Genomic DNA, 27,488 nt, shown 5'->3' on the forward strand with positions numbered 1-27,488 from the left:
CAATGCAGATATGAACTTTCAAATTACCATGGGAAAAAAAAAAAATCATGTCTAAGCACAGCTCTACAATATGCTAAGTGGGCTCCATCAAACAAGGAGTGACCAGCAGGTTGAGGGAGGTGATTGTCCCTCTCTACTTTGCCCTGGTGAGTCCCCACTTGGAGTGCTGCGTCCAGGTCTGGGATCCCCAACAAAAGAAGAATGCGGGTCTGTTAGAGTGGGTTCAGTGGAGGGCCACAAAGATGATCAGAGGGCTGGAGCACCTCTCCTAAGAAGAAAGGCTGAGAGAGATGGGGATCTTCAGCCTGGAGAAGAGAATTGCAGCTTTTCAGTGCTTACAGGGGGCTTGTAAAAAAGATGGAGAGTGACTTTTTCCATGGGCAAACAATGAAAGGACAAGGGGGAATGGTTTTAAACTAAAAGAGGGGAGATTTAGATTAGAGGCTGAGAGGAAATTCTTCACTCAGAGGGTGGTGAGGCACTGGAACAGGTTGTGCCCAGAGAGGTTGTGGATGCCCCACCCCTAGAGAAGTTCAAGTCCAGGTTGGACGAGGCCTGGGCAATTTAGTGGGTGGCATTCCTGCCCATGGCATGAGGTTGGAACTAGATGGTCTTTAAGGTCCCTTCCAACCCAAGCTTTCCTTTGATTCTGTGATTCTAAGTACCAGTAGTTATTAATGAACTGCTGAGAGTACAAGAGAAGGATTACACTTTGCAGAATCAGCCTTGGTTGGGTGAACAGGGAAATCATAAATTTGACAGAAACTTAAGTCTTGAACTGCTAAGTCTTCTACCAATGGATGAGTGTGCTACAATACAACAGAAAAAACACAGGAGCTATTTTTATGTGATGTTCACTTTCTAATAACTTCTGTTGACTTTTTATCTGTCTTCTGTGGATGAGTGGTTGCAAAGTGTAATCCCACTGATGTTATGTAACTTCAAACAAGTTCTGCATTTAAAATTATCATTTGTTCCTACAAAGACTGTTTCCGCTATATAGACAAAGCCATCTTGGCTCCACAGCTCTTTCTTAAAAAGAAAGTCTGGCTCAGAGGTGCAGGTTTAAGTGAAGGCAGTGGAAAAAAAAAAACTATCCTGCATTATACCATGACATGGTACTGTTTCTTTCTAACACTGCATCTGTTCCTCTTCATCCAAAGAGAATAAATTAACTCCCTTGCATGTCAGTATAACATGCCTACAGCATATATCAATAAAACTAGGACTCCTTATGACTTCTGGAAATTATTTTCTGATTTGAGTTCATTGAAAACTTCTGCACAAAGAGCCATAAAAGAGAAAGAGAGAAAGAGAGAAAGAGAGAGAGAGAGAGAGTGAAAGAGAGAGAGAGAAGGAAGGGAAGGGAAGGGAAGGGAAGGGAAGGGAAGGGAAGGGAAGGGAAGGGAAGGGAAGGGAAGGGAAGGGAAGGGAAGGGAAGGGAAGGGAAGGGAAGGGAAGGGAAGGGAAGGGAAGGGAAGGGAAGGGAAGGGAAGGGAAGGGAAGGGAAGGGAAGGGAAGGGAAGGGAAGGGAAGGGAAGGGAAGGGAAGGGAAGGGAAGGGAAGGGAAGGGAAGGGAAGGGAAGGGAAGGGAAGGGAAGGGAAGGGAAGGGAAGGGAAGGGAAGGGAAGGGAAGGGAAGGGAAGGGAAGGGAAGGGAAGGGAAGGGAAGGGAAGGGAAGGGAAGGGAAGGGAAGGGAAGGGAAGGGAAGGGAAGGGAAGGGAAGGGAAGGGAAGGGAAGGGAAGGGAAGGGAAGGGAAGGGAAGGGAAGGGAAGGGAAGGGAAGGGAAGGGAAGGGAAGGGAAGGGAAGGGAAGGGAAGGGAAGGGAAGGGAAGGAAGGGAAGGGAAGGGAAGGGAAGGGAAGGGAAGGGAAGGGAAGGGAAGGGAAGGGAAGGGAAGGGAAGGGAAGGGAAGGGAAGGGAAGGGAAGGGAAGGGAAGGGAAGGGAAGGGAAGGGAAGGGAAGGGAAGGGAAGGGAAGGGAAGGGAAGGGAAGGGAAGGGAAGGGAAGGGAAGGGAAGGAAGGGAAGGGAAGGGAAGGGAAGGGAAGGGAAGGGAAGGGAAGGGAAGGGAAGGGAAGGGAAGGGAAGGGAAGGGAAGGGAAGGGAAGGGAAGGGAAGGGAAGGGAAGGGAAGGGAAGGGAAGGGAAGGGAAGGGAAGGGAAGGGAAGGGAAGGGAAGGGAAGGGAAGGGAAGGGAAGGGAAGGGAAGGGAAGGGAAGGGAAGGGAAGGGAAGGGAAGGGAAGGGAAGGGAAGGGAAGGGAAGGGAAGGGAAGGGAAGGGAAGGGAAGGGAAGGGAAGGGAAGGGAAGGGAAGGGAAGGGAAGGGAAGGGAAGGGAAGGGAAGGGAAGGGAAGGGAAGGGAAGGGAAGGGAAGGGAAGGGAAGGGAAGGGAAGGGAAGGGAAGGGAAGGGAAGGGAAGGGAAGGGAAGGGAAGGGAAGGGAAGGGAAGGGAAGGGAAGGGAAGGGAAGGGAAGGGAAGGGAAGGGAAGGGAAGGGAAGGGAAGGGAAGGGAAGGGAAGGGAAGGGGGAAGGGAAGGGAAGGGAAGGGAAGGGAAGGGAAGGGAAGGGAAGGGAAGGGAAGGGAAGGAAGGGAAGGGAAGGGAAGGGAAGGGAAGGGAAGGGAAGGGAAGGGAAGGGAAGGGAAGGGAAGGGAAGGGAAGGGAAGGGAAGGGAAGGAAGGGAAGGGAAGGGAAGGGAAGGGAAGGGAAGGGAAGGGAAGGGAAGGGAAGGGAAGGGAAGGGAAGGGAAGGGAAGGAAAGGAAAGGAAAGGAAAGGAAAGGAAAGGAAAGGAAAGGAAAGGAAAGGAAAGGAAAGGAAAGGAAAGGAAAGGAAAGGAAAGGAAAGGAAAGGAAAGGAAAGGAAAGGAAAGGAAAGGAAAGGAAAGGAAAGGAAAGGGAGAAAGAAAAAGGAAGAGAGAAAGAAAAAGGAAGGAAGGAAGGAAGGAAGGAAGGAAGGAAGGAAGGAAGGAAGGAAGGAAGGAAGGAAGGAAGGAAGGAAGGAAGGAAGGAAGGAAGGAAGGAAGGAAGGAAGGAAGGAAGGAAGGAAGGAAGGAAGGAAGGAAGGAAAAGAAAGAAAAAGGAAAGATATATTTGGTTAGCTCTTGCAATAATCCAGCATTAAAACTGACCGACAGAAGCAACAAAATCCCTTTGCAGTGGGCTGAGGTTGTACAGCTAAGTGGCAACTATCTCTTCCACCAGTCACCTCTCCACATAAAGGGCTTTACTGTTACACAGAGAGCTTAAGGATAAGCTTAAGGATGAGCACATAAGAAATTATGTGCTCGGTGTTGGCCTGACTCTACTTTCTTGAAGTCATTGGTAAAACTGTAACTGATTTAGAAGAAATTCTCCCCTCTACTCAGATTCACCTTATTACCACAGTAAAGTGCTTCTAGTAGCAATACCATTATCCATGGACATAACCAACATAACCCAGCAAGTGAGACAGTTCCATGACCATTTGGTCCTCATGGGAGACTTCAACTTCCCTGATACCTGTTGGAGGGACAACACAGCAGGGCAGAAGCAATCCAGGAGGTTCCTGGAGTATGCTGATGACAAATTCCTTCTCCAAGTGGTAGAGGAGTAAACGAGGAGAGGTGCTATGCTGGACCTCATTCTCACCAACAAGCAAGGGCTGGTGTGGAATGTGAATCTCAAGGGCATATTTGGTTACAGGGACTATGAAATGGTGGAATTCAAGACTCTTAGGGTAGCAAGGAGGGCACACAGTAAGCTCACTACCCTGGACTTTGTGAGAGCAGACTTTGGTCTCTTCAGCAATCTGCTTGATAGAGTGTCATGGGGTAAAGCCCTAGAGGGAACAGATGTCCAATAAAGCTGGATAATATTCAAGGATCACCTTCTACAAACTCAGGAGTAATGCATCCCAACAAAGAGGAAGTCAGGAAAAAATGGAGGAGGCCCACAATGGATGAAGAAAGAGCTCCTGGCCAAACTCAAACACAAAAAATGAAGCCTACAGACTATGGAAGCAAATGAATATATCCTAGGAGGATACAAAGAAATCGTCTGAGCAGCCAGGGATCAGGTTAGGAAAGCTAAAGCCCATTTAGAACTAAGTCTGGCCAGGGACATCAAGAGCAATAAGAAAGGCTTCTATAAGTACATCAGTGATAAAAGGAAGACCAAGGAAAATGTGGGCCCTGTACAGACAGGAACAGGAAAACTGGTTATCTGCAATATTAAAAAAGATGACATACTCAACGATACTTTTGCTTCAGTCTTCACCAGCAAGTGCTCTAGCCGTAGTTCCCAAGTCACAGAAGGCAAACGCAGGGACTGGGAGAATGAAGAACCTCCCAAGGCTGGAGAAGATCAGGTTCAAGACCGTCTAAGAAAACTGAATGTGCACAAGTACTCAGGACATGCATCCAAGGGTCCTGAAGGAACAAGTGGATGAAGTTGCTAACACATTATCCATCATATTTAAGAAGTTGTGGCAGGACGGTGACATTCCCACTGACTGGAAAAGGGGGACATTACCCCCATATTTAAAAAAGGAAACCCTGGGGAAGTAAAGGCTGGTCATTATCTCCTCTGTCCCTATAGAGATCATGGAGTAGATCCTCCTGGAAACTATGCAAAGGCACATGGAAAATAAGGAGGTGATTGGTGACAGCCAACATGACTTCACTAAGGGCAGATCGTGCCTGACAAATCTGGTGGCCTTCTACCACAGGGTCATAGTGTTGATTGATATGGGCAGAGCAACTGATGTCATCTACCTGGACTTGTGCAAAGCATTTGACACTGTCCCACACAACATCCTTGTCTCTAAATTAGAGACATGGATATGACAGATGGACCACTCAGTGGATAAGGAATTGGCTGGATGGTTGCACTCAAAGAATTGCAATTGATGTCCACGTGGAGACCAGAGATGAGTGGTGTTCCTCAAGTGCTGGTATTGGGACTGGTATTAATTAACACATTTATCAGTGACATGGACAGTGGGCTTGAATGCACCCACAGCAGGTTTGCCGATGACACCAAGCTGTGTGGTGTGGTCGACATGCTGGAGGGAAGGGATGCCATCCAGAGGGACCTGGGCAGACCTGAGAGATGGGCCTGTGCGAACCTCATGGAGTTCAACAAGGCCACAAGAAAGGTCCTGCACCTGGGCCGGGGCAATCCCAAACACAAACACAGGCTGGGCTGAAAATGGATTGAGAGCAGTTCTGAAGAGCAGGATCTGGGGGTATTGGGTGACAAGAAGCTCAATATGAGCCAGAAGTGTGCGTTTGCAGCTCAGAAAGCCAACTGTACCCTGGGCTGCACCCTTTACTCTGCTCTTGTGAGACCTCACCTGGAGTGCTGTGTTAAACTCTGGGGCCCCCAGCACAAGAAAGACATGGACCTGTTAGAGGGGGTCCAGATGAGGGACACGAGGATGATTAGAGGACTGGAGCACCTCTCCTATGCTGAGGGAGTTAGGGTTGTCTAGTTCAAAGAAGAGAAGGCTCCAGAAGGACCTTATAGGAGTCTACCAGTACCTAAAGGGGACCTACCAGAATGCTGAAGAGGGAGCTGAAGAGGAGCCCCATCCCTGGAAGTGCCCAAGGCCAGGCTGGATGGGGCTTTGGGCAACCTGGTCTAGTGTCCCTGCCCATGGCAGGAGGGTTGGAACTAAGCGATCTTTAAGGTCCCTTCCAACCCAAACCATTCTGTGATTCTATGAACTACACATGCAGCCATCATTTATCACACTTCTATCTCACACCCTCTTCAGAGTAAAAAGAGGTGTACAATATGTACCAGTGTAAGATGGAGTGTTCTTTTCTTAGTTTGGCAGAAAAGATTCTGGAATATTTTTATAAATATGTACTCTGAGAATATTTAGATAAAAGCTAGGTCAAACAAACTTTGCGTTTCGTTAGGACCATAGTTAAACTCGCTGGCATCTTTGCCTCTTGCAGAATTTCATTCTGAGCCTGTATCCATCTCTGTGAACAGGTTGTTACCCTCCAATGTGCTTTGCAATTGTGTTGGAGAACTTTGTTGGATCAAGTGTTCAACTGCAGTCTTCAAGTCAGAGCAGTTTTTAAAAATCTTGTCCCAGGCTCTGAAGCACCTTTAAGACAAAGGCTAAAACTGCATTTGCTTTAAACAGTTTTCCACAGGAAGCTACAGCGCAAGGAAGAAGGTAAAATGACCATACTTACTGTTACTTGGTTTGATAGATCAAACCCCCTGGTATTCTTAAATTTCAGCCTTTTCATACATGCTAAGAGATTCACATCCAAGACATTTTTTTTTTAATTTTTTTTTCTTTAAATCTCGGTGAGAACATTTGACTTTGAGAAACTGCTGGCTCAAATGCATCCAGGATGAGCTTCTCCATATTATCATACTTCTTTGTACTTAAGAGGGAAAGGAAGATTGTTTTTTGAAAAACATATTGTTTCTTCATCCCAGGTCAAAATTGGATTTTGTAATATAGGAAACACATAAATTGAATTTATAAGCCTTGATTCAAGAGTTGATTCAGAATTCACCTCCATCAAGGTTTTACAGGGAATGAATGTTATGAATTGTATGTGTTCATGTATGCTGTTCACTGACAGATACAGATGGAGCATAAGTAAAATTAAGACAATACTAAGCACTAACAAAATTCCTTTGGTTAATTTTCAGTTTCTAAGCTTGTATGTTTTTATAGTCTTTGCAAGACTTGTATTGCGTTTTTATTTTTTATTTTTTTGGGAAATCTTTAAAGTAAACACAGTTTGGGCAGATCCTCAGCTACTAAATATACGAGAAAAATGCTTACTGATATTAGTGACTAAAGTCTCTAAAAGACATCATCATCAGAAAACTTTGCATGATCTAATTTATTTCTACTCTAATACAGAATACAAATGAACACTGAGCACCTTAATTTTGCATTTGTACATATACAAAGGCAGGCTTGTTCAGAACCATAGTTGACTGTATTGTTCCAATGACTTCAAGAACACTAAACCAAATGTATATCAGTCAAGCAGCAGCTCAAAAAGCCTATAATTAGTAACTGCAAGTATTTTTTAGAAAGGAACAGTGAAACTAGTATGGAATAAAAATCTCTCAAGACAGTAGCAGTATGACATATTCAGTCTGTTGCAGTGAATGGAAAATATACTTTGGTCCTGGTTGCAATGTATTTTTGTACCAGAGTGAAGTTCCCATGCACATAACCAGCACAAAGCCAAAAAAAATAGGCTACAGAACAGGAAAGGATATTGCTACGCTTATATTTTAAGTATACATATTTAACTTGTCACAGTAATGTCTAAGCATAAGGATATCTGGTATTTGGAATATATCTATAGGCCCACTGAAAGGATATGGTTAATTTCACTTCAGAAGGGAGACTATAAGAAATAAGTATAATATCAGAACTGTAATATGAAGATTTGAGCATGCTAGAACAGCCAAATCACAGAGAAATTTATCATACTTTTCTTTTTGCCATCCAACTCTTTGCAGAATTAATATGGATCATAGAATCTAACCATGGACCATGAGTTACTGTAGGGTTCACACCATGATCCATGGTTTGTAGTTACCATGTGGCAGGATCGTAATCCCTCTGCTGCATTAGAGCCGTTTAATGTGCAGCTTTGGCAAAGTCTACGATCATACTATTGAATTGCAAATAATTTCACTAAAGATGCCTATTCCTCAATGAAAAGTTCTTGATTGTTTCTTTTTGATGCTGAGATGCCCCTTTTCCAAAGAGATGTTATTAAACTTGGATTGCAATTAAATATATTTCTAATTTTATGTTCTGGACATCTAAAAACCTTAATTACATACCTTATGTACTATAATACAGTTACTGGCACATGTATTTTATCCATCTTTATATATATATAAGACATATATAGCTTCTCAAACATTTAATGCATTTCTTAGAAAATCCTTTTATAACATTGAAAAAAAAAAGATGTTTCAACAGCAACTTTTGTGAGATCTACTGTCACTAACTATAGCAGCTTTAAACTTGACTTTCACTTTGTATACTCCACATTCGCTTTTAATTAAGGCCTGCTATACCACAAAATATAGGTTCACTTCATTCAGCAATTCTCTTCAGATTCAAAACTGTCAAACTGCATTGTACACAGAATTTCTTATTTATTTGCCCTTCCACATTAGAATCCCAAGTCACTTTGAATTTTGTCATGTAGAATTAATATGGACCTATCTTACCTTTCATGTGTTCCACATAGCAATACACATCATAAGTTTCATTAGGAAAACGACGCCCATATGTTCTGACTCCTTTTTTTCCCATTTTGTCTCCAAAACAGCCAATTCTTGGATGTCTAATTGGATACCTGAAATGCAGCATGTTCATATTTATTATTATGGCAAGTCAGCACATTAAGTCTGTACAGGCTAAGCATATTAATTTGGAGAAGCACTCTCAAGGGGCCTTTTAAATATCTCACCTAACAGTCTGGTCAGACAACCAGCCAGCATCACATTGTTCAAATCCATCTTCGTAGGCTGCTTTCAGTTGCTCTGGGCTTGCTATGACAGCACCATTGTCCAGACAAGTCTGCTGAGCTTGTGTAAAATTCAGAGTGTACCTGCTGGTTGCTGCACGATAGTGAAATACAACACCTGAAAAGATAACAAGCTCAGATTAGTGACACATCTTACATCACTTCTGCAATCATCATTATATTCTAACTTTACCTGTATATTGTTACAATGCTGAAAACAGATGGGTACAATTAAAACACCAGAAGGCTACGAGATATTCCGTCATATAAATGATGTCTCCCCCTCTAGTGGCTGCTACCAGTAATTATATGACACCCTATGTTAAAACAGTTGGAACTATACTCAGAGTACGCAGAAGAAGTAACGAAACCATGTAAGTATTTTCACTGGTGTGTTACAGAAAATGATGATCAAAAGGAAGACCATACACTAAGTACATCCATGGCACCACACAGTCACCGTGACTGGTCAGCCAACTGCACTGTAGGCATGACACGTATGCTATGGGTGCTACCTGATGCGTTGGCTTATTGGCCCATCCACTTGCGAGTCAAACTGTGTTACTAGGCAAGACTAAGCACATCTAGTCATCAGAAAAAGCAGGATTAAAACCAGACTTTCCTAAGCAGCCAGCTGCAGTAGCTGCATGCAGAAATGCCAAGAAGGAACAGTGCATCCCTTGAGGTCTGATAGCTGCAGTGAGGCACATGGCCAACAGTGACACCAAAAAATTTGTGCTTCTGATACTGTTTTGATCATTGGTTATGGCCCCGATGTCTGTTCCTGTGCTTTCAAAGCTTACTACAAATGTGACATTTATAAACATAAGTCTGTTAGTCAATTCTTCATAACTAGGTTTTCCTGCACACAGTGCAAGTGAAACAGACAAAACAAAGCTTGCTTTTGTTTGGGGCCTTTCTGGTTCTGGAAAGAATCTAGACAATTTCCAAAGTTGCTTGAACATGTCAGATGTTTGGAGAGGCGGAGGTAGAGTTAAGATGGTTTTGGTTAAGATGGGTTCTGTTGAGGAGACACATTCTGTTTTCTATATACATATAATTCCCACTGAATTTGGTAACAGCTGTGCATGCACACCTAAAACAACCTATAAAGGGTGCCAACTGTGAGGTGGCAGAAAACACATCGTCCATCTGGCAAAATCACTTTCCTCTTTATCGCTAGTATCTCTTACAGTTTAGCATCAAAAGGATGCCTCCTGATGATGGCTGAAAAATAACTTTTAACCTCATTTATTTCACTCTTAAAATATTCAGAAGCATTATAACATCATAAACCACTACACAGAATGTCTACAAAACAGGAAAATAAATCTTTATTTCATTTTTCCAATCATTTTATTTAAGTATTTCATGATGAGGAAATAACATACTGTAATATGGTCCAGAAAAATGGAGGCATTGTGGCAATAATGAATTTAATGACAAGTTTTTGTTATTAGAGCATTGTTGAAGGATGGAAGAAGTCTGTTAATTTACTACTTAGTAGTAATATGGGTAACTTAGTAAAGCGGTAATTCAAGAGGTTCCAGTGTATTTAGATTTTTTTTATTTTTATTTTTTATTTTTTCTCTTACGGACCAAGTCAGTAAAATTGTGCCATTATCAGAGGTCTGAATATGGCCAATATGTAGAAAATACACATTTTTCTTCATATCATGTTTTGCTTAGAAAGTTTCTCAAATGAAAATAGAACACATTTCACAGACAGGGAAGGCAAACCTCAATCATCAGACACCAATTTTCATCAAAGCTACTAGCAGAGAAACAGGAAACGGAAGAGGAAACATTGTGAACCCCCCCGATTTCATTATTCAGTATGGACCCACACACCAGCTGCAGCCACTAGCTGGAACTTCACAGACCACTACAGTCCCTATAAAATGTCTTTTCAGATCTGCTGACAGAATCCATAATGCATAGTGTTTCTTCCAAGCGATGATGTAATTTCAGCTTCAAATGAACACAAGTGTCGAACTGGCAAAGGCAGCAAGTGAAGAACACATCTTGAAAAATTAGGGCTATGTTTATATTCATAAATTAAATATTCCAGGTGCCCACTATTCCATCATCAAGACAGTTAAGCGGTTAGACTAGCTCAGTGCATTACTTGGCCCAGGCACCGTAACACCCTTCCAAACAATTTCTGGGCAGACATCAGGAGTTAGCAAAGCCCAGGAACAACTTCCAGTGGGCACCTTCATGCCCTCCTAGGAGCCAAAAGAACATAATTGTATGGATGGGGCCACACCACTCCAGATGGCCTCAGTGTTACACCACGGTCTCGAGCCAGCACATTTTCTTACTAATGTAAACTCTCTGCAGTGGGAGACACTGAAAGTGAATGTCAGAGGGAGAGCTTTTCCAGCTCCTGTACCTCTGTACTTTCTCTGTTGTAGGGCATCCTCCATTGCCTGGTGAAGGCAAATTTATGGACCATTTGTGTTGCCTTAAGTTGTGCAAAACTTTATTTATATATGCATGTCTGTACATATGTACATGTGTGTGTATAGCAGTATTTTGGCTTTGTGTACCCCAAGCCACACAGTCCCTTAGCCCCTGTCCATCACAGAACACTACCTTACAACATGAAAAGTTAGAAAACAGCAACTAATTACCTTTGGAATAATTAAAAGCTTAAAGTAATAAAAATATTACTTAGAGATTTTTTTAAGCTGTGGTATGCATTATTTATTTTAATTTATCAGGTACCTAGTAACATGGTCAACACTGTGGGCCAGCTACTCGTGGTGTAAATCAGCACAGCTCTCTTCAGTGGTACAAGAGTAAATGAAAAAACGAGGTTCAATTGACCTGCTTGGTACCTGGGGTCTAGACGTAAGAAACGGGCAAATTTTATATAGCTCACAATGGAAGTGGATAAAACATTTACCCTGAATCATAAGTATGAACCTGTAATATTCACAAGCTGGCCATCTTGACCTGATTGAAGGTTATTGTACCAATAATATACAATATTTGACACTGAGTATTACTCAGAGTCAAACCAGGAATGCACAAGTATGTGAAGCACTTTGCTCATTTGGTTTATCATTTTAATAATAACTAAAACATATTTTGTATAAATTTAGATTCATTGCCTGTAATATTTTTCCCCCGCAAGTTTGCTTAACTGATGTAACATGACTTCATCCAGGCACTGCTTTTCAGTACAACAGGTTCATTAACTTAGCACAAGACAGCAACATATTTGTCTGAAATCACTTTTTTTTTTTTTTAAAAAAAAAGTTTCAGACTGCCTAAATATATGAGTGCATTCTCAGCAACCAGTTACCTTGCTTCTTGTTTCCTACTTGGTGAAAGTAACTACTGCCCTTCTTGGCTGGCATAAGTGTGGGCTCTCTGCAATACCTGAATAAGGCAGGACTAAAGAGTTAATGTGACTGCCAATTTAAAGGAGCTTTTACAGTGCTGAGAAAACGCCTTTGGTCATTTGTAAATCCTGGAAAGGAACTTGGGGAATGCTTTGTTCTCCTCACCCTGATCCAAAAGGTAAACTTCACCTATTCTCAGAGTTTAAGGCTCCTCCATTTCCAGTGAGGAGCTAAAGGACATAAAAGAGCCTACAAGATGAATGGGAAGGAGGACATGTATGTATAAGCCTGTGCAACAGCTGCAATAATTAGAAGACCCCCTGGGGCTAAGAAGATTAAAGTGCAGGACTTTCATTGTTTCAGTTAGACAGAGAGAAGGGGGAAAAATCCATTGTCCGAGTTTTTGCACTTTAAAACATTTGTAAAGGATTTTTTCCCTTTGTCTATTTGCTCTCTGAAAGAAAAACAAGAAAGGAGTTACCCTAGGAACAAATAAAGCAACTGGAAAACAGTATCATGTTGTCGCTGAACATCTGGCAAACAAAGTCAGTCTAATTACAGGAAAGAGCAGCAGTGTCTGCAAGAAAGAGCACTCATAGGAAAGTAATTTGTAGCATCCAAAATTCACTTCTTCTATCTGAACAAAAGAGAATGTCTTTTACTCACTCACCTCTGCCTTACACCAGGGAACGAAAGTGTGAAGTATTTCACTTTTAACAAACTAGGACTTCCCTGGGTAAGAGACTCGTTCTATGGTTTCACACCTTTGGGCTACAGCTTTGCTTTATTACTTGCCAGGGTATCATGATGCAACACCCCCTGGGATGGCAGGGGAAGGAGTCCTCCAAGATGGTTCTTGTCTTACTGTGGCTAACAAACGACAGTTCACTTTCGCTAGTGAGCTCACACTGCTGCAACATGCCCACGTGGAGTCACATAAAGCCTAAATTTCAAAAGTAGTCTCATACAGCAAAGAGTACCTAAAGAGAAAACATTCTGATGGTAGTGGTCATACTGTTAATTTTTAGGTCCAAGCCTTAGTCACAGTGGTGCAGATCCTTCAAATAGCCCTCACTGCCAAAGCTACCTGAGTTCCGCACAAATTCAGTGATCCTTCTTGCTTTTAATGCAGAAAACAACTTACATGACAAATACATGCCAAAACAGAGGCAACAGCAGTGAGCACTGTATGAGAAGGAGGAAGAGCACAGCATTTTCAGCTTTCTGCATGAAAAATTCAGCTGTGTTTCTCATTCGAGGCTTTGCACCCATTTTCTGGCCTGTCTTATGCTCTGGCAACCTGAGATGAACAGGGCTGCATTGCATCAGCAGGAGATCAGTTGCCAAATGCCTCCAGGATCCTCTGAGTGTGCAGAGAAAAAGTACGCACCAACTGCTCTGCTCCATCCTCCTGCTCTCCAGGAGCAAAGATTTATTGCACCAACTCACACATTGCTCCTCTGTGCAAAATCTTTGCCTCCATCCTCATGGACTAACGCAACAGCTTGCAGGTGTATGCAGGCTCCTCCAAACAAGCTGTTCCAGAGAAGGAAAGCAGCTGATGCTGAGCATTACCTGCGTTTTTCTTGGGGATGATTTGCCGAAGTGGAGAACTGGGTTACTGCATCTGCATCACCTCTGAATAGATCACCTGCCTTATTACCTCTGCACTTGGCCACACGAGCGTTCACCGAGGCCAAGGCACTCATATCAACATTAAAATTATTTAAGATTTAAAAACAAAAAATACACAGCTCCTCTCAGAGCTGCCCTCATGTTGGGTGATGACTGACAGGAAAAAAATCAGCGCAGCCATTCGTGTCAGCCTCTGCAGGACCCTCTGCAGGTCCTCCAGCCGACCACATGCATCAGCCACCGCTTCCACAGTTGCTACACCAGGGCAAGGACAGCTGGACCACAGCATTCTCCTCCCTGCCCCTGAGGTGCCCTGTGCTCAGACTCAGCTCTTTCTGACCCTGAAGTCAGTTCCCCTCTCCCTCCCTTTGATGGCCATTATTCATTGTGCTCTTTCCTCATAGCTAAGGGAGCTAGAGGTTCCTTAGCATCACTCACTTGGGAGAGTAAAGTACAAGCTTAAAAATGAAGCAGACAATTTTCATTTAGTTCTCAAGGAAGCATGGAGTTTCATCATCAACAGGTGATAAAGTTTAAAGACAGATAAATCTAAAAGATTAAAAAAAATCTCTTCAAATGCCATACTTCAGCAATAATAAAGAGGAGTTCTGGCTTTAGAGAGAATAAATCAATTAGATTGTCAACACACAATCTCTCAGGGCTCAGAGCACAATTGAGCGGCAGTGTTCCCACATTGGAAACAACTCCCATTTATTATCATTATAATGCCTGTAAGAAAGAAGAGTTTGCATAAAAATGAAAATGTGAATTACCATCTACTCTGCCTCCCTAATTGCTGCTTCTTCCCATTTAGGAGGCCAGTATTTTAAGCCCAAGAGTTTCCTTACTGTTTTTTTTTTTTTTTTTCAAACCTAATTTGTAAAAGGCTTCTCAGACATGCAGTGGATTCAAAGAGAAACTAACAAAAGAAGGCCGATGAAAACAGGGGACTCCTGAAACATCAGTAAGAAAAGGGTAACACTATTGCTAAAACATACTCACTGACAAGACGAGTATTTAATCACAAGATAAAAAAGGGCAAGAAAACTGAAGGATCATATTTGCCACTTCAAACCTGCAGACATCTCCAAGATAGATAATCAAAAAACACTTTTTCATTTTGTTTACACTTGGTCATCTATATTGCTTTTTAATATTCCATTTCATAGCACCACACAAAATGACAATTTCATTAAATGTTCAATTATGTTTAAGAATGAAGGATACTGTTACTCTGCATTTCTAAGTCAGCTTTTTATGAGGTATTATGAAACTATTTTATACAAGTGGACTTTATTATACCTAGAGAAAGGGATCAAACATGGAAATAGAGAGGCAGAATAACACTTTTATTAAATCCTTTGCAGGATTCAACTCACCTAAGTTTGCTTGCCTAAAGGTTAGGAGTCTCGTTCACATTATCCATCTAAGTCTCCCTGGTCAGGGAAGAGGGATATGGTCTGCCAGAGAGCTCATCTCACCCACAACCCTCATCAGAGAGGAGCTGTGAGTAGCACGAGCCAACATGCTTAGCCTTGGCCAGGCACCTGAGTTTAAATTGCTGAAGGTAAAACTTATCCTACGCCATTTTCCTGTTTCCTGATTTCACACCTAACAGCCAACTCACAGTTGTGGAATCGTGATTGGTAAACTATTAGTGGGCAAGCAAATACTCAGGGATGATCGTCAGAGGGCCTGAAGATCATTGCCTACTGGTAGTTAACCTCTACCTTGTTTCTATTGACATGTCTCTACTGGGATACTGGTGAAATCCCCCAGTGCCAAGAAGCAGCTAGAAGTGGGAAGGGAGAGGAAGCTAACAAGAATGGAAAACCATCTCTCCTCGTTATCTGAAGGTTTCTAGTGCTTGGGATTTTCAGGTAACGGCGGCAAGGAAATAATGAGGAATGGAGGAAAAAATAACTTTGAGCATCCAAAAATTATGATAATAGAGTAGAATAGATCAGCTGGAAGGGGCCTACAAAGACCAAGCACAACTACCAAGGGCTCCTAACATGAGACAGTTTGTAATGTGGGTTTAATAATATCAATAACAAGAAGGATTCTGAAGATAAACTCAAAACACATTAGAAAAATAAAATTGCAAGAACTGACAAAGAAAGAACTGTTTCTGAGAAAAGGGGAAAATTTCAAGCAGAAAAGTATAAAGGCTGCAGAGGAGACAACACCTCAAAGGAAAAACAAACACGAACGACATGTGTTCTGCATATTCCACTTTTTGTAAGAGCTCCAAGTGCATAATACTGCAGGACTGTTAGATCTATTTTGAACGCAAAAGCTTCCTGTCTGAGAAGTCGATGTAATTATAGCAGCAAGCAGGGTGTAAGGAAAGTATTTCCCACAATTAGTGACAGGAAAAGAGGTATCCAGTGTGACGAAACTGCCCTTCTGCACGAGACTGCGGACCTGCCGGCACTGGCTCCTTCCCCGGCCTCAAGGACAGCTCCGTGGTTGCCAATAACTAGCAGGGTAGGCATCTGGTGGCTCCAAGGCTTCCTGTGTCGACTAAAATTAAGTGTTTCCCTCCCTTCTCTTACGCTTTCACCAGCTGTGAAATGAAAATAGTAATGTGCAGGGTATGTTTCAGTCTAACCGCACGGATCTTTGGGATGAAATACTCAAAGTGCCTGATAAGTCATGCAAACAGGCAGTCTCGCTTGATCTTGGGATTAATGAAGGCATATATCACGGCACGTACCATTGTTACTTGCAATGCCAAAGGAACCAGATTAAGTGACCCAGCATGTCCTTCTGGCCCTGTGTTGCTGCCTTCCCCGTAATTTATTAACTTGATTTAATGTACAGAACAGCATTGTCACTTAAAGAATAGAAATAGAAGAATGTTGCTTTCTGAAGCATCAGTAACACTACTTCTACCTCTAAATTGTCGCCACACAGTCAGTTTGGCAAAAGCTTCCAACTGAGTAATTCTGCTTTACTTTGGGTTTCAGCTGTATGATGAAGCAGTTTACTTTAACATTAGCTGAACCACAGTAACCACTTTGTCCACACACTTAATTCACTGAAAAGGTGAAGCAAAACATGTCTCTCAGACCTCTGAGAAAGAGTGTTACTCAAATGCACTTTGTCTTTCACTCTATGAGCCTGGAATGTGCAAGTTACCAAAACTGGTGATAGTCTTACCCGGGCTTTATGGGGCTCCGCGCAAACACCAGCTCCAGCTCTGCTTGGAAGAGTGGACCAAAACAGAGTGCTGAACCACCCCACATGTCACCTCGAAAGTTACCGCGATTAACATGGAAAGAGGATTCTCCCATAGTGTGCTAACAACAGGCGATGAAGTATGCATACAGAGAACACACCTCTCTCCTTTGGCAATTGTTATTATTTTGGGGTGCAGGCTCAAAAATTTGATGTAATCAAATTAAATTACATTACATTTGTGACAAACTCGTTTCCCTTTGTTATCTTCTTTTTAAGATAAAAGTTGAATTTCCAAGCATGCAGAAACCCTTACTGAAATGAGGGCATAACATTTGAGTGACAACACTAATATGAAATCTTTAAAAGTCTGATAAATGCCATTTGTAGTTAATGTAGAAAATGGAAAATCAAGTGCAAAAATGATAACTTAACAATGCTGTTTTCTGTGTGGGTCAAGATCTGGCTTCTTCACCCCGAATTTTGACATTAAAGTAATCACAGAAAAAAGTAGTTTCAGAGAGAAAATGGTGTGTGTGAAACTTTCTTTATATTCCAAAAAGACCTGAATTGTGCATCTCATCGCAGTGTTCTGCAGGAACACTAACACAAGGTAAAGTATTGCCATAAATCATCTGATATTTTATTGTAGTGAACATCTGCTGCTCCTGGATATAGCTATGTAGTCAAGGGAGCACTTGAAAAGGAAGAAGGAATGCCAGGTACATTCATTAGTGAAAAATAATGTTCAAACCAGGATTTCTTTTGCTTTTGCCATTAGTACTAAACAGCTTACGAAGTTATAAAGACATTAATAGTTATACTGATTTATTGTATTTCCAAATTAAGACCACACCTTCAAAACCTTCCATTGAATAGACGCCAAAAGACTGCTAAAGTTAGGTTTGACATACTGGACAAACAACGCAGTATTAAGCTTACCAAAAATCTTAGCCAAAGCCATGTCTTTCAAAAGCAGATACTAATGTTTGTTTGGAGGTTCAATCACTTGAGTAAATACCCAACTTTCAGAAAACACCTGAGTGCAAAGAAGCACAAGGCAGAGTCCAAACCAATGCTTGTGCAAAGCTGGTACATCTACACAGCAGTGTTCTCCTAAGTGGAGTAATTTGGGCCCAGACTTTGCACTGACATGGCACAGTGCCTGGGCTAGCATGTCCTGCCTTTCAGCAGTTTATTACTTCAGGCTTAGTGCCAAACTGACAGGGCTATACAGCATCAGGCTCTGGAGCAGTCTACGCTGTACTTATGCTGTAAAAACAGGATCTTAGGAGAAGAACACCTATAGATCCAATGCTCCTTTTGCCATTTACACTCTATTTAAAGCCCTGTCTCTTCTGTTTCTTTATAAGAAAAATTCTCTTCCTCAAAGTTTTGGAGGCTATTTCCTTCTAGTGCTTGCAAGCCAACTATTAGCCCTGGATCTTCCACATGGAAGAATATTAGCTGCCTTCTCCCTATGTGTTTTCATGCAGCTGCTGGCAGATGATTCTCCAACCTATACAACAATAATTATGGGAACAAAAGAAACTCTTCCTTTGTGCTTGATGCTCCTATCACAAAAAGAGTGGTCCTCAGTTTAGACAGGGCAAGTGGCAAGAGAAGCCAGCCACAGCTCCATTAGGGCAAGGCAGTTGCTTCTTTTCATTCTACAGAAACTATTATAAAGAAACTACTTCTGCCCACCAAGTCTGTCTTCTTGTAAAGACACTGATGTTTTCAAATAGATGTATTATATTATGTCCCATGGTTCAAAAGGACTGGTTTAGGAAAACTTTAGAAGTATCTGCTAAAAACAAATTGTAAAAGCAGGAGCTCATCTTGCAAAGGATATAAAACCAATCAAAGAATCGAACTACTATGGGAACAAGTGAAGGGCATTTGTTCCAAGAATCAAAAGTAGCCTCCCAAAAGGTGTAACTGAGAAATGGGAAAGCCACAGGCTGGAAAAGATTCTTAAAAATAAACAAAACAAGAATGGAACAAGTCAACACTTAAAGAAGGACAATTTGCTAAAGATGGTCCTTTCAATGCCTTCAAGTTACATGGTAATTATTAGCTTTTGCCATGCTGACTGTAATCACTGCTGACTACAAATGAAAAACATAAATCCTTACCATCAACGGCCAATGATACAATGCCTTGTGTGTCCTCAACTCCATACATCACATCACAGCGATACACCCCTGCATCACTCGCACGCAGCTTAGAGAAAGTCAGCGAAGCATCACCAGTCTCCTCTGAATGGGTTGGAACAGACACCCTGTCTTTGTAGTTTTGGCCTATTTTGATGTTCCCATTCTGGGCCACCAGGACTGTGGTTTCTTTTGCATCTTTTCCACTTTTATCCAGTTCAACCTTTGACCATTTGATTCGAAGATATTCAGCTGCGTAGCTGGAGGCTATAGTGGGTGTGGTTGAAAAGAAGCATGGCAGGACTGAAGTTCCAGACAGGGATCCTTTCACCAGGGTTTTTTTTTCTGCTTTAACTAGAAGAGGGAGGGGAAGAGAAAGGAGATATTGCATTAGTGGACCAGCAAAATCAGAAACATACATTTCATTGGTATTTAATGACTAACAGAATTTCAAGACCAAAATTCTATGAACCTTAGCTGGTTCATAACAGGTCTGATCATTGTAAGGTAAAAAAAGTTTGTACCAACATCGTCAGCCCTTTGTTGAGCCCCTTCCTGTCTGGACAAATTGGGGCATTTAGGGGAGCTACTGACTTTTACTCCTTGTCTTACCTCAAAACAGCATGTTCATGTGCTCACATCCTAGAAGTATGCAAAGTCATAGGCTGTTCCACATTGCATCCCTTATACCATTAGTCTTTCAAGGGTTAACTCTTTTTATTGCATACATGCTGAAACAAAAGCCTTTCCAGTTACATCCTCCCAACTAGTCATTCTTTCAAAATTATTTCCTTGTAGCCTAGGGGCCATTAACACATTGCAGAAATGAAGTATTTTAGGATGTTAAAGCAAAAAAGGAAGCAAAGTGTGCAGAAAGTCCCTGCTTGGCTCAAACTTGACTTGATAGGACCTTTATCATGTTTATGACATCTCCAGCTGCAAACACTTCACAGTGAAATGCTTCCATCTGACAATATCCTGAGGGGAAAGTTGACTACTGTTCATCCAACCTGCACACAGCAACTGTCTGAAGACAGGATTTCAGTTAGATTTATTTTCTGTGTCATGTTATTTCACCATATTTAATGGCTTAATGAAGATTAAAAGCTGACATGTAATAGAACCTATATCTCCTCTTTCACTGACCTGCACTCACACATTTCTTCAAAGGCTGAAAATGATGATCAGCAATTTTAAGTCAGCTAAGATTCATGATGTTTAGAAATAAAATATCTTCAAATACCAGCCACCAGCACAGTGAAATAAGAGACACCAGCATATGAACATTACCTAGTTATTTATCTATCGTCTATTCACAAAAGGAGTAGAATATTTTGAAACACAAAAGAGAGAAAGAGAAAGGAAAAAAAAGAAAAACCGCTTATTGATTATTTTAACAGCAACAGATGACATTATGTAGCATAAAGAATTTAATAGTATCTTGTAAAACAGTTCAATACAACAATCACCAGCATATTGGCTATGCATTTTGATAATAAAGAACTAATTTTAAAAAGAAAAATATTGGACTAACAAAAAAATACCCAGAAATTGGACCAGAAGTCCTTAGGTCATTTCTATTCAAGCCTACCTAAGTTGAAATTCTTGGGAACACAACACAGAGACATTCAAGATATCTGTATTAAAACTGATTAGACCAGAGAAAGTATAACACCAATGGTGTAGTGCTGTGCGAATACAGCTGCACTGCATACAAATCTCAGCTGAAAAGTCCACATGGAACTGGACTGTCTGAGTAGATTTACCAGCAAGGTGCTTCACTCTATGATTCAGGCATGCACTGAGATTTTCAGACTTACATTAACCAGCAGAGACTGGTGATGCTACAACTCACATTTAACAGTCAAGCATTAATTGCTTCACACAGCCTGGGCCAGATTTAGCAAGAATCTGTATGTAAAACAAGGGATGACAAAAACAGGACCAATATAAAACTGAAGACTAGAGAAATTGCAAATTGAAATTGAAGGCAAGCCTGTAGAAGTTACAGAAGACTAAACACCAGTTCAAAAGCTTTGATTGCTAACACGTTGATTTGGGAAAAAAAAATAAATAAAAACACCACCAAACCACCGAAGCAAGAATTTGGGGGAAGTCAGATACCGCTTACAAGGAAATAAAAAGTTGACTTCCCTAATGTTAATTGATTGCTAAAAACTGGAAAGGGCTGGTTTTATTCTGAAGATTTATAGTAGGAAAACATCACTGGCTCTTATATCACCTTTAATTTCTTGAAACGTCATTGAATTACCATGAGGTAGAGCCAGAAAAATAGAATGAAGACTTAGTCCTATCAGTTGTGATGGAAAAACTGCCAAATTGCACAGGTGGGAGATTAAAATCAGTCTCAAAATATTTAGCATTTATTATGATCTCTTGTCATCTATATACATTACAGGAACTTCTTAAATGAAAAATGACCTCATTATAATTATCCTGACTGACAGAATTTTAATAAACTTTCAAGAGAGTTGTTTCTGGTTATATGTGATTTGGAATATCAGTACTGAACCCTGAGGAAATTTATTCTCTTTAAAAATTGTCTTCACATCAGTAGACTGAAACCCTTGGCAGCAAACACATATCATCATGATATGCAAACTGGATTTACCCTACACAGGACCACAATCTAGAAAAGGAGAAGACCATGTAGGTACAAACATACATCTAAATGTAGTAAGCATTATAAAGTGCTTTTTAAAAGCACTTTTTGTTTTGACTAGCAGATGAGAAGAGAGAATGAGTAAAATAAGACAGAAGGTGAGAAAAGATCTTTTACTGAAAAAAAAAAATGTTTGGCATTGAAGGCTAGGAGATGTTACTGCACGGTAACAAAAAACTTGGTTTCTTGCAGTAGTCCAGAATTTACTTGTCAATGGAGAAAGCATCAGTATCTTTTATTAATCCATATAGCCCTTTTGTTTCTTTAGTATTTTCCCTATGCTTGTACTCAATGTTAGGTCTCTTTTTCAACTACTATGCATGTTATGTGACAGACTATTCCTTAGAAGAAATTTGAACACAACTTGAGAAAAGTAGGTATTGCCCACTCACCAATCACAAGCTTTCCAAGTGTTCCATACCATATCACTGTTTCATACCATACCTTCACCTATCCATGAAGGACCTAAAATACTCATAATGTCATGCATTCTTCAGCAAGAGATTGTTCTGAAATGTCTTGATGAACCTGATCTCCTTCTATGACAAAGTGACGCGCTTGGTGGATGAGGGTAAGGCTGTGGATGTGGTCTACCTTTTCTTCAGTAAGGCTTTTGACACCATTTCCCACAACATTCTCCTCAAGAAACTGGCTGCTCGTGGCTTGGACTGGCGTACGCTTTGTTGGGTTAAAAACTGGTTGGATGGCCAGGCCCAAAGAGTAGTGGTGAATGGAGACAAATCCAGTTGGAGGCCGGTTACTAGTGGAGTCCCCCAGGGCTCAGTGCTGGGGCCGGTCCTCTTTAATATCTTTATCGATGACCTGGATGAGGGGATCGAGTGCACCCTCAGTAAGTTTGCAGATGACACCAAGTTAGGTGCGTGTGTCGATCTGCTCGAGGGAAGGAAGGCTCTGCAGGAGGATCTGGATAGGCTGGACCGATGGGCTGAGGTCAACTGTATGAAGTTCAACAAGGCCAAGTGACGGGTCCTGCACCTGGGGCGTAACAACCCCAAGCAGCGCTACAGGCTGGGAGATGAGTGGTTGGAAAGCTGCCTGGCAGAGAAGGACTTGAGAGTACTGGTTGATAGGCAGCTGAATATGAGCCAGCAGTGTGCTCAGGTGGCCAAGGCCAACAGCATCCTGGCTTGCATAAGAAGCAGTGTGGCCAGCAGGTCTAAGGAGGTGATTGTCCCCCTGTACTTGGCTCTGGTGAGGCCGCACCTCGAGTACTGTGTTCAGTTTTGGGCCCCTCGCTACAAGAAGGACATGGAAGTACTTGAGAGAGTCCAGAGAAGGGCAACGAAGCTGGTGAGGGGTCTGGAGAACAAGTCTTACGAGAAGCGGCTGAGGGAGCTGGGGTTGTTTAGCCTCGAGAAGAGGAGGCTCAGGGGCGACCTCATCGCCCTCTACAGGTACCTTAAAGGAGGCTGTAGAGAGGTGGGGGTTGGTCTATTCTCCCACGTGCCTGATGACAGGACGAGGGGGAATGGGCTAAAGTTGTGCCAGGGGAGGTTTAGGTTGGATGTTAGGAAGAACTCCATTACTGAAAGGGTTGTTAGGCACTGGAATGGACTGCCCAGGGAGGTGGTTGAGTCGCCATCCCTGGAGGTCTTTAAAAGACGTTTAGATGTAGCCCTTAGTGATATGGTTTAGTGTAGGACTTGTTAGTGTTAGGGCAGAGGTTGGACTCGGTGATCTTAGAGGTCTCTTCCAACCTAGACGATTCTGTGATTCTGTCTAAACTGGCTGGCAATTAATGTGAGCATTCTGTTGCTAACTAAAATGTATCACTTATGGGCATACTTAATTCATTAGGGAAAATGCACAGACAATAAAGGAAAAAAATACACAGTTAAATCCAAATCACCTGGCCACAGACATGTCTTGGCAGAACTCCCAGCAAAGTCAATGGAGCTTTGTACAAGATGATGGGACTGCAGCGTCAGGCTCAGAGCACTTTATACAGTCAGCTCACCAGCAGGTCCTGTGGGCCTTAGCATTTGGGTTTTTGTGTCTTCCCCAATTTAAATATTAAATAGCTCCAACATCAGAATAAGTAGCATGAGTAGAATGAGGACCTTTCCTATGTGATGCCTTGACAAAAGTCAGTCCTGTTAGGTCTAAATTACTGGGTAGGATTTTCACAGACTTAATATTGTGCTATCTTCCCCAAACGTAAAGCTAAGATATATTAATCCGTTTATCATGGAGATGATGGCACATAGTACTCTTTTTCTTAAAAATAAATAAATAAATAAATAAAATAAAAATTACAGCTTGACTTTTCACAATTTTCCCCCCTAGCAAAAATGCCTTAGGCCCTCCTAGTCTACCATTTTGGCTGTAAAGATAACTTACCTTGCCAATGACATATGGCTTGATATCTTTCTTTTGAAGTTGGACACAAACTACAGAAAAACTCCTCACTTGAAAGCAAAGCATCTCCATAGAATTCTTTGTGCACTTTATTCATTTATTTATTTTCAGTAAATGGTACAAAACTCTTAAAGTAGAATTTTAAAGGATAAAAAAAGGACAGAACTCTGCAATGTTTTATTACATTAACCATATGACAAGACCAATAGGTATGGAATGGACAAAAAGCGGAACAAACAAATGCCCTACATGAAGTGACAATGCTTATAGGAACAATTTTGCTATGTAATTAAGCTTCACTGAACAGAATGTTGTTACACAGTAAGCAGACAAAAAGGTGTTTAAAGAATAAGATTCTATTTTAAACCACATTTATGAGATAAAATTAATCTCATTTTTGATTTCATCCACAACCTACATATACATACAATGTCTGTCAAGAGCAACTGAAATGACCAATGAAGTTGTGTTCTGTTAATCTGACTACTAATAATAAGTCTAAGAGAAGTCTTTTCAGTAACCCCAATTTCATTAACCCTTCTTTTAATGAAGATATTCAAAAATTAAAATTAATGGACTGCTTACACAGACTTTGATATGAAACTTTGACAGCAGAGGTAACTGAGGACCAAGACCCAAAGAAAGTTCTCCCTGAGTTCTTTGCCAGGTGATTTGGGGCCTGAGCAAGCAAAGTAAGAGAAGGAGACAGAGTAACAAAGAACCAACTACTTTCATATTCTGCAAGAAAAACAAAGGAAGCCAGGAAAACTTAAAACACAGCTGCAGAACTCAATGTAACGTACATGCAGATGTGCAGACATCATACACATGCACATATATATTTTATAGTACATATACAATATAAACACAATACACTAAACTGATGGATATTATTTATACACTTTCAAAAGGACATTATCACACACTGCAACCTAAGGCATTTGTGTTCTTATCTGGATTACAGGGCTTTCATGAAAGCATACTCACTCATGGCATGACAAATGGTAGCTTAAAACGGGTAAGGTAAACTCCAACACTGACCATAATCACAAGGTCCAGCTTGTAAACTACAATATCATGATACCAACTAGTTCAAAGTGAGTAAATACCAAGCTAGGAGTAGGTGTAAACCTTGCTCATGAACTTCTGTCATTAATCCTTCACATGTAACCCAGCAAACAGCAAAGGTCCTGCAGAGGGGCACTCCCATGACCCCAGAAGCTTACACTGTGTTTCCTGCTGCCCTCCTGACAAATGTATCTTCTGAGAATTTCAAGTCTTAGAGAGGGCATTCTCAGTCTGCTCTCTAAGGAAAAATACTTCCGTTGCTACATAAAAACTAACAAGCTTGCCATGCATATATGCTGGGTATTTATGAACGTAACCATTCAAATAGATGAGAGTGGAAGAGAAAACAAAGACATGAATAATAATTAGTGATGAATGCATAAAATTTTGCATGCTTATAAGTTGCTCTGTTCTAAATTAAGCTTCAGTTTTGTTATGCCTTAATTTGACTCCCAGATTCCAGGATTTACACTTACAATAAAAAAAAAAAAAAAAAAGAGAGGGAAAGAGAGACAGAGGGAAAGAGAAATGTTGAGGTGAACATACAAATAAAGCCTTCCAGGTTTTATTTGCCTTCCACTGGCAGAGAAAGGGAAGTGCTTAGGATGATCCGGTAAGCAGCTGAATAATTGAAGCAACCTGAATGATGCCAAAATTGAACATCAGACTGAATGACACATGATTAGAGAATAGTGCTGTGCAGATAGGAAAATAAAGTTAGTTTCCAAATATTACAGATGCTTAGTATTTTCAACTGAAGTTTAAAGTTTTCAACATAACATATTTCCTAGTAGAAAATGCCAACTCACCAGAACTTATTTCTTAGAAATCAGTAGTTGTTTTTATCAAATTCCCCATATGAGTTTTGAAAGAAAGACTTTAAGCTTTCAGAACAATTTTGCCTGAAAGGAAATATTGCTATTAATCATATGCAAGTGACTACTTAATTAAGCCATATGGGGTTACCAGATCCATTCTAGGAACAGAGGTATGGGAATCTGTGGTTCATGAAAGATTTTGAGGCATAAATTTTGCATTCAAAAGCAGGATGTTAAAAAAGTTGAAACTTAAGAAATTCCTGTCTGATTATCAAAATGCAAACAGATTTCATTTTTAAAGTTTGCTTTGCTTTTAACTAAAGAAACAGCTGTATTGGAAAAGTTTGTCTGTGATCTTGTAACACCTATCCTCAAAAATGGGTGTATATATACACACAAACTGACTGTTACTTCTACAAAACAGAAAGATATGGATCAATACCAGACTCTATTGGATTGATTTATGAAAATGTTTTCATCATCTTTGTCCTCTCTCCACCATGGCCACACTCTAAGGAATCTCATGTTTAAGAACCTTTACGGCAAAAGTACAACCCTCAACTTTGAAAATAAAACTCATGAAGTTTACAGTGTATTTCTAGGAACAAAAGAGTCTTTCTACACTTCTTGCAAAAGTTTCCGGTGAATAAAGACAAGTTGGAACTTGGTCTATATTCCTGAGGTGACCTTTCCAGCACTTTCACATAGAACTTTTTTGTTTACTTGAAATTCTATTCTGGAGGTCACAAAAGCCATTTTAGAGGTGATGAAAGCTGGATTAAATTAGGGGACATCTAAAGGTGACACCCTGTGTTCCACCACTATAAGGGTCAGACCCACTTCTTCCCATAGTCAGCGATACATTCCCAATCCCCTAGTTCTGCCAGCTCTAGCAGATGTGCAAAGCATTGAGCCAGATCAAAGACTTGATCCAGCTGAAAAAAAAAAAAAGTCATCTGCTTTCAGATAGTTCATTTACCTGATTCAGCTGGCCTTATATACCCATAAACAGTAGTATCATCACAAAGCAAAACATGCCAACTAGCACCCAGGGGATAGAGAAAAGGCAGAACTACCCCATCTACTGCTAAAATATATGTAAGATTAGATTGACCCCTATGCCCAAAATAATCATGAACAGATTTTAAATCAGTCATAGCAGAATCATCAGGTTTAAATATCTTGGCAGATTCCTTTGCTGTGCTTTTTCTCTCCTCACATGCTTTCCATCCCAAGATCAATTATCAGTTTAAAATCCTATATTTATACTTCTCCTCCTTTGAGTGATATACTATAATTTACTCCATTTTAAAGCTGACTAACCATGGATAACACTCTTAACTTTATCATATATTAAAACAGACATTTCTGCCTTGAAGAAAGCTATAACTTATCAAACAAAAAGCTGTAAGTTTACTATGTAGACTTACATTACCAATTCATGACCTCTTGTGACCATCACTTACTTTGCCTCTCAGAATGCTTCATATGAACAAATTATTAAATGTCTGGTGTGGATCCAAGAGCCACACATCAATGTACATTTACAGACATTTTACTAAGTAAAAAATGGGGAAAAACAGCTTAACATTTAATAATCAAATGAATCTCAGCCCTTCTTGAATAAGAAAATGGAAGCTCAGTTTTAGTGGCTTCCCCTCTGCCTGACGCTTTGAGTTTGTTGTCCCTGAGGATGAC

The 27,488-nt window shown here is 41.0% G+C and overlaps 1 protein-coding gene across 3 annotated transcripts in view; it reads right to left on the reverse strand.

Annotated features, from left to right (window-relative positions):
* Positions 1 to 27,488, reverse strand: part of VCAN (versican) — a 118,733-nt gene that overhangs the window by 82,997 nt on the left and 8,248 nt on the right. For all 3 annotated transcript variants that reach the window (XM_013191796.3, XM_048045690.2, XM_066989062.1), the window contains exons 3-5: positions 18,825 to 19,196; positions 8,459 to 8,633; positions 8,217 to 8,344 (exon numbers count right to left, since the gene is read on the reverse strand). In XM_013191796.3, the coding sequence (XP_013047250.3) occupies positions 8,217 to 8,344; positions 8,459 to 8,633; positions 18,825 to 19,196 (675 nt within the window). The remainder of the gene's footprint in view (positions 1 to 8,216; positions 8,345 to 8,458; positions 8,634 to 18,824; positions 19,197 to 27,488) is intronic.

The sequence above is a fragment of the Anser cygnoides genome, chromosome Z (genome assembly GCF_040182565.1).
Source record: "Anser cygnoides isolate HZ-2024a breed goose chromosome Z, Taihu_goose_T2T_genome, whole genome shotgun sequence".
NCBI lineage: Eukaryota > Metazoa > Chordata > Aves > Anseriformes > Anatidae > Anser > Anser cygnoides.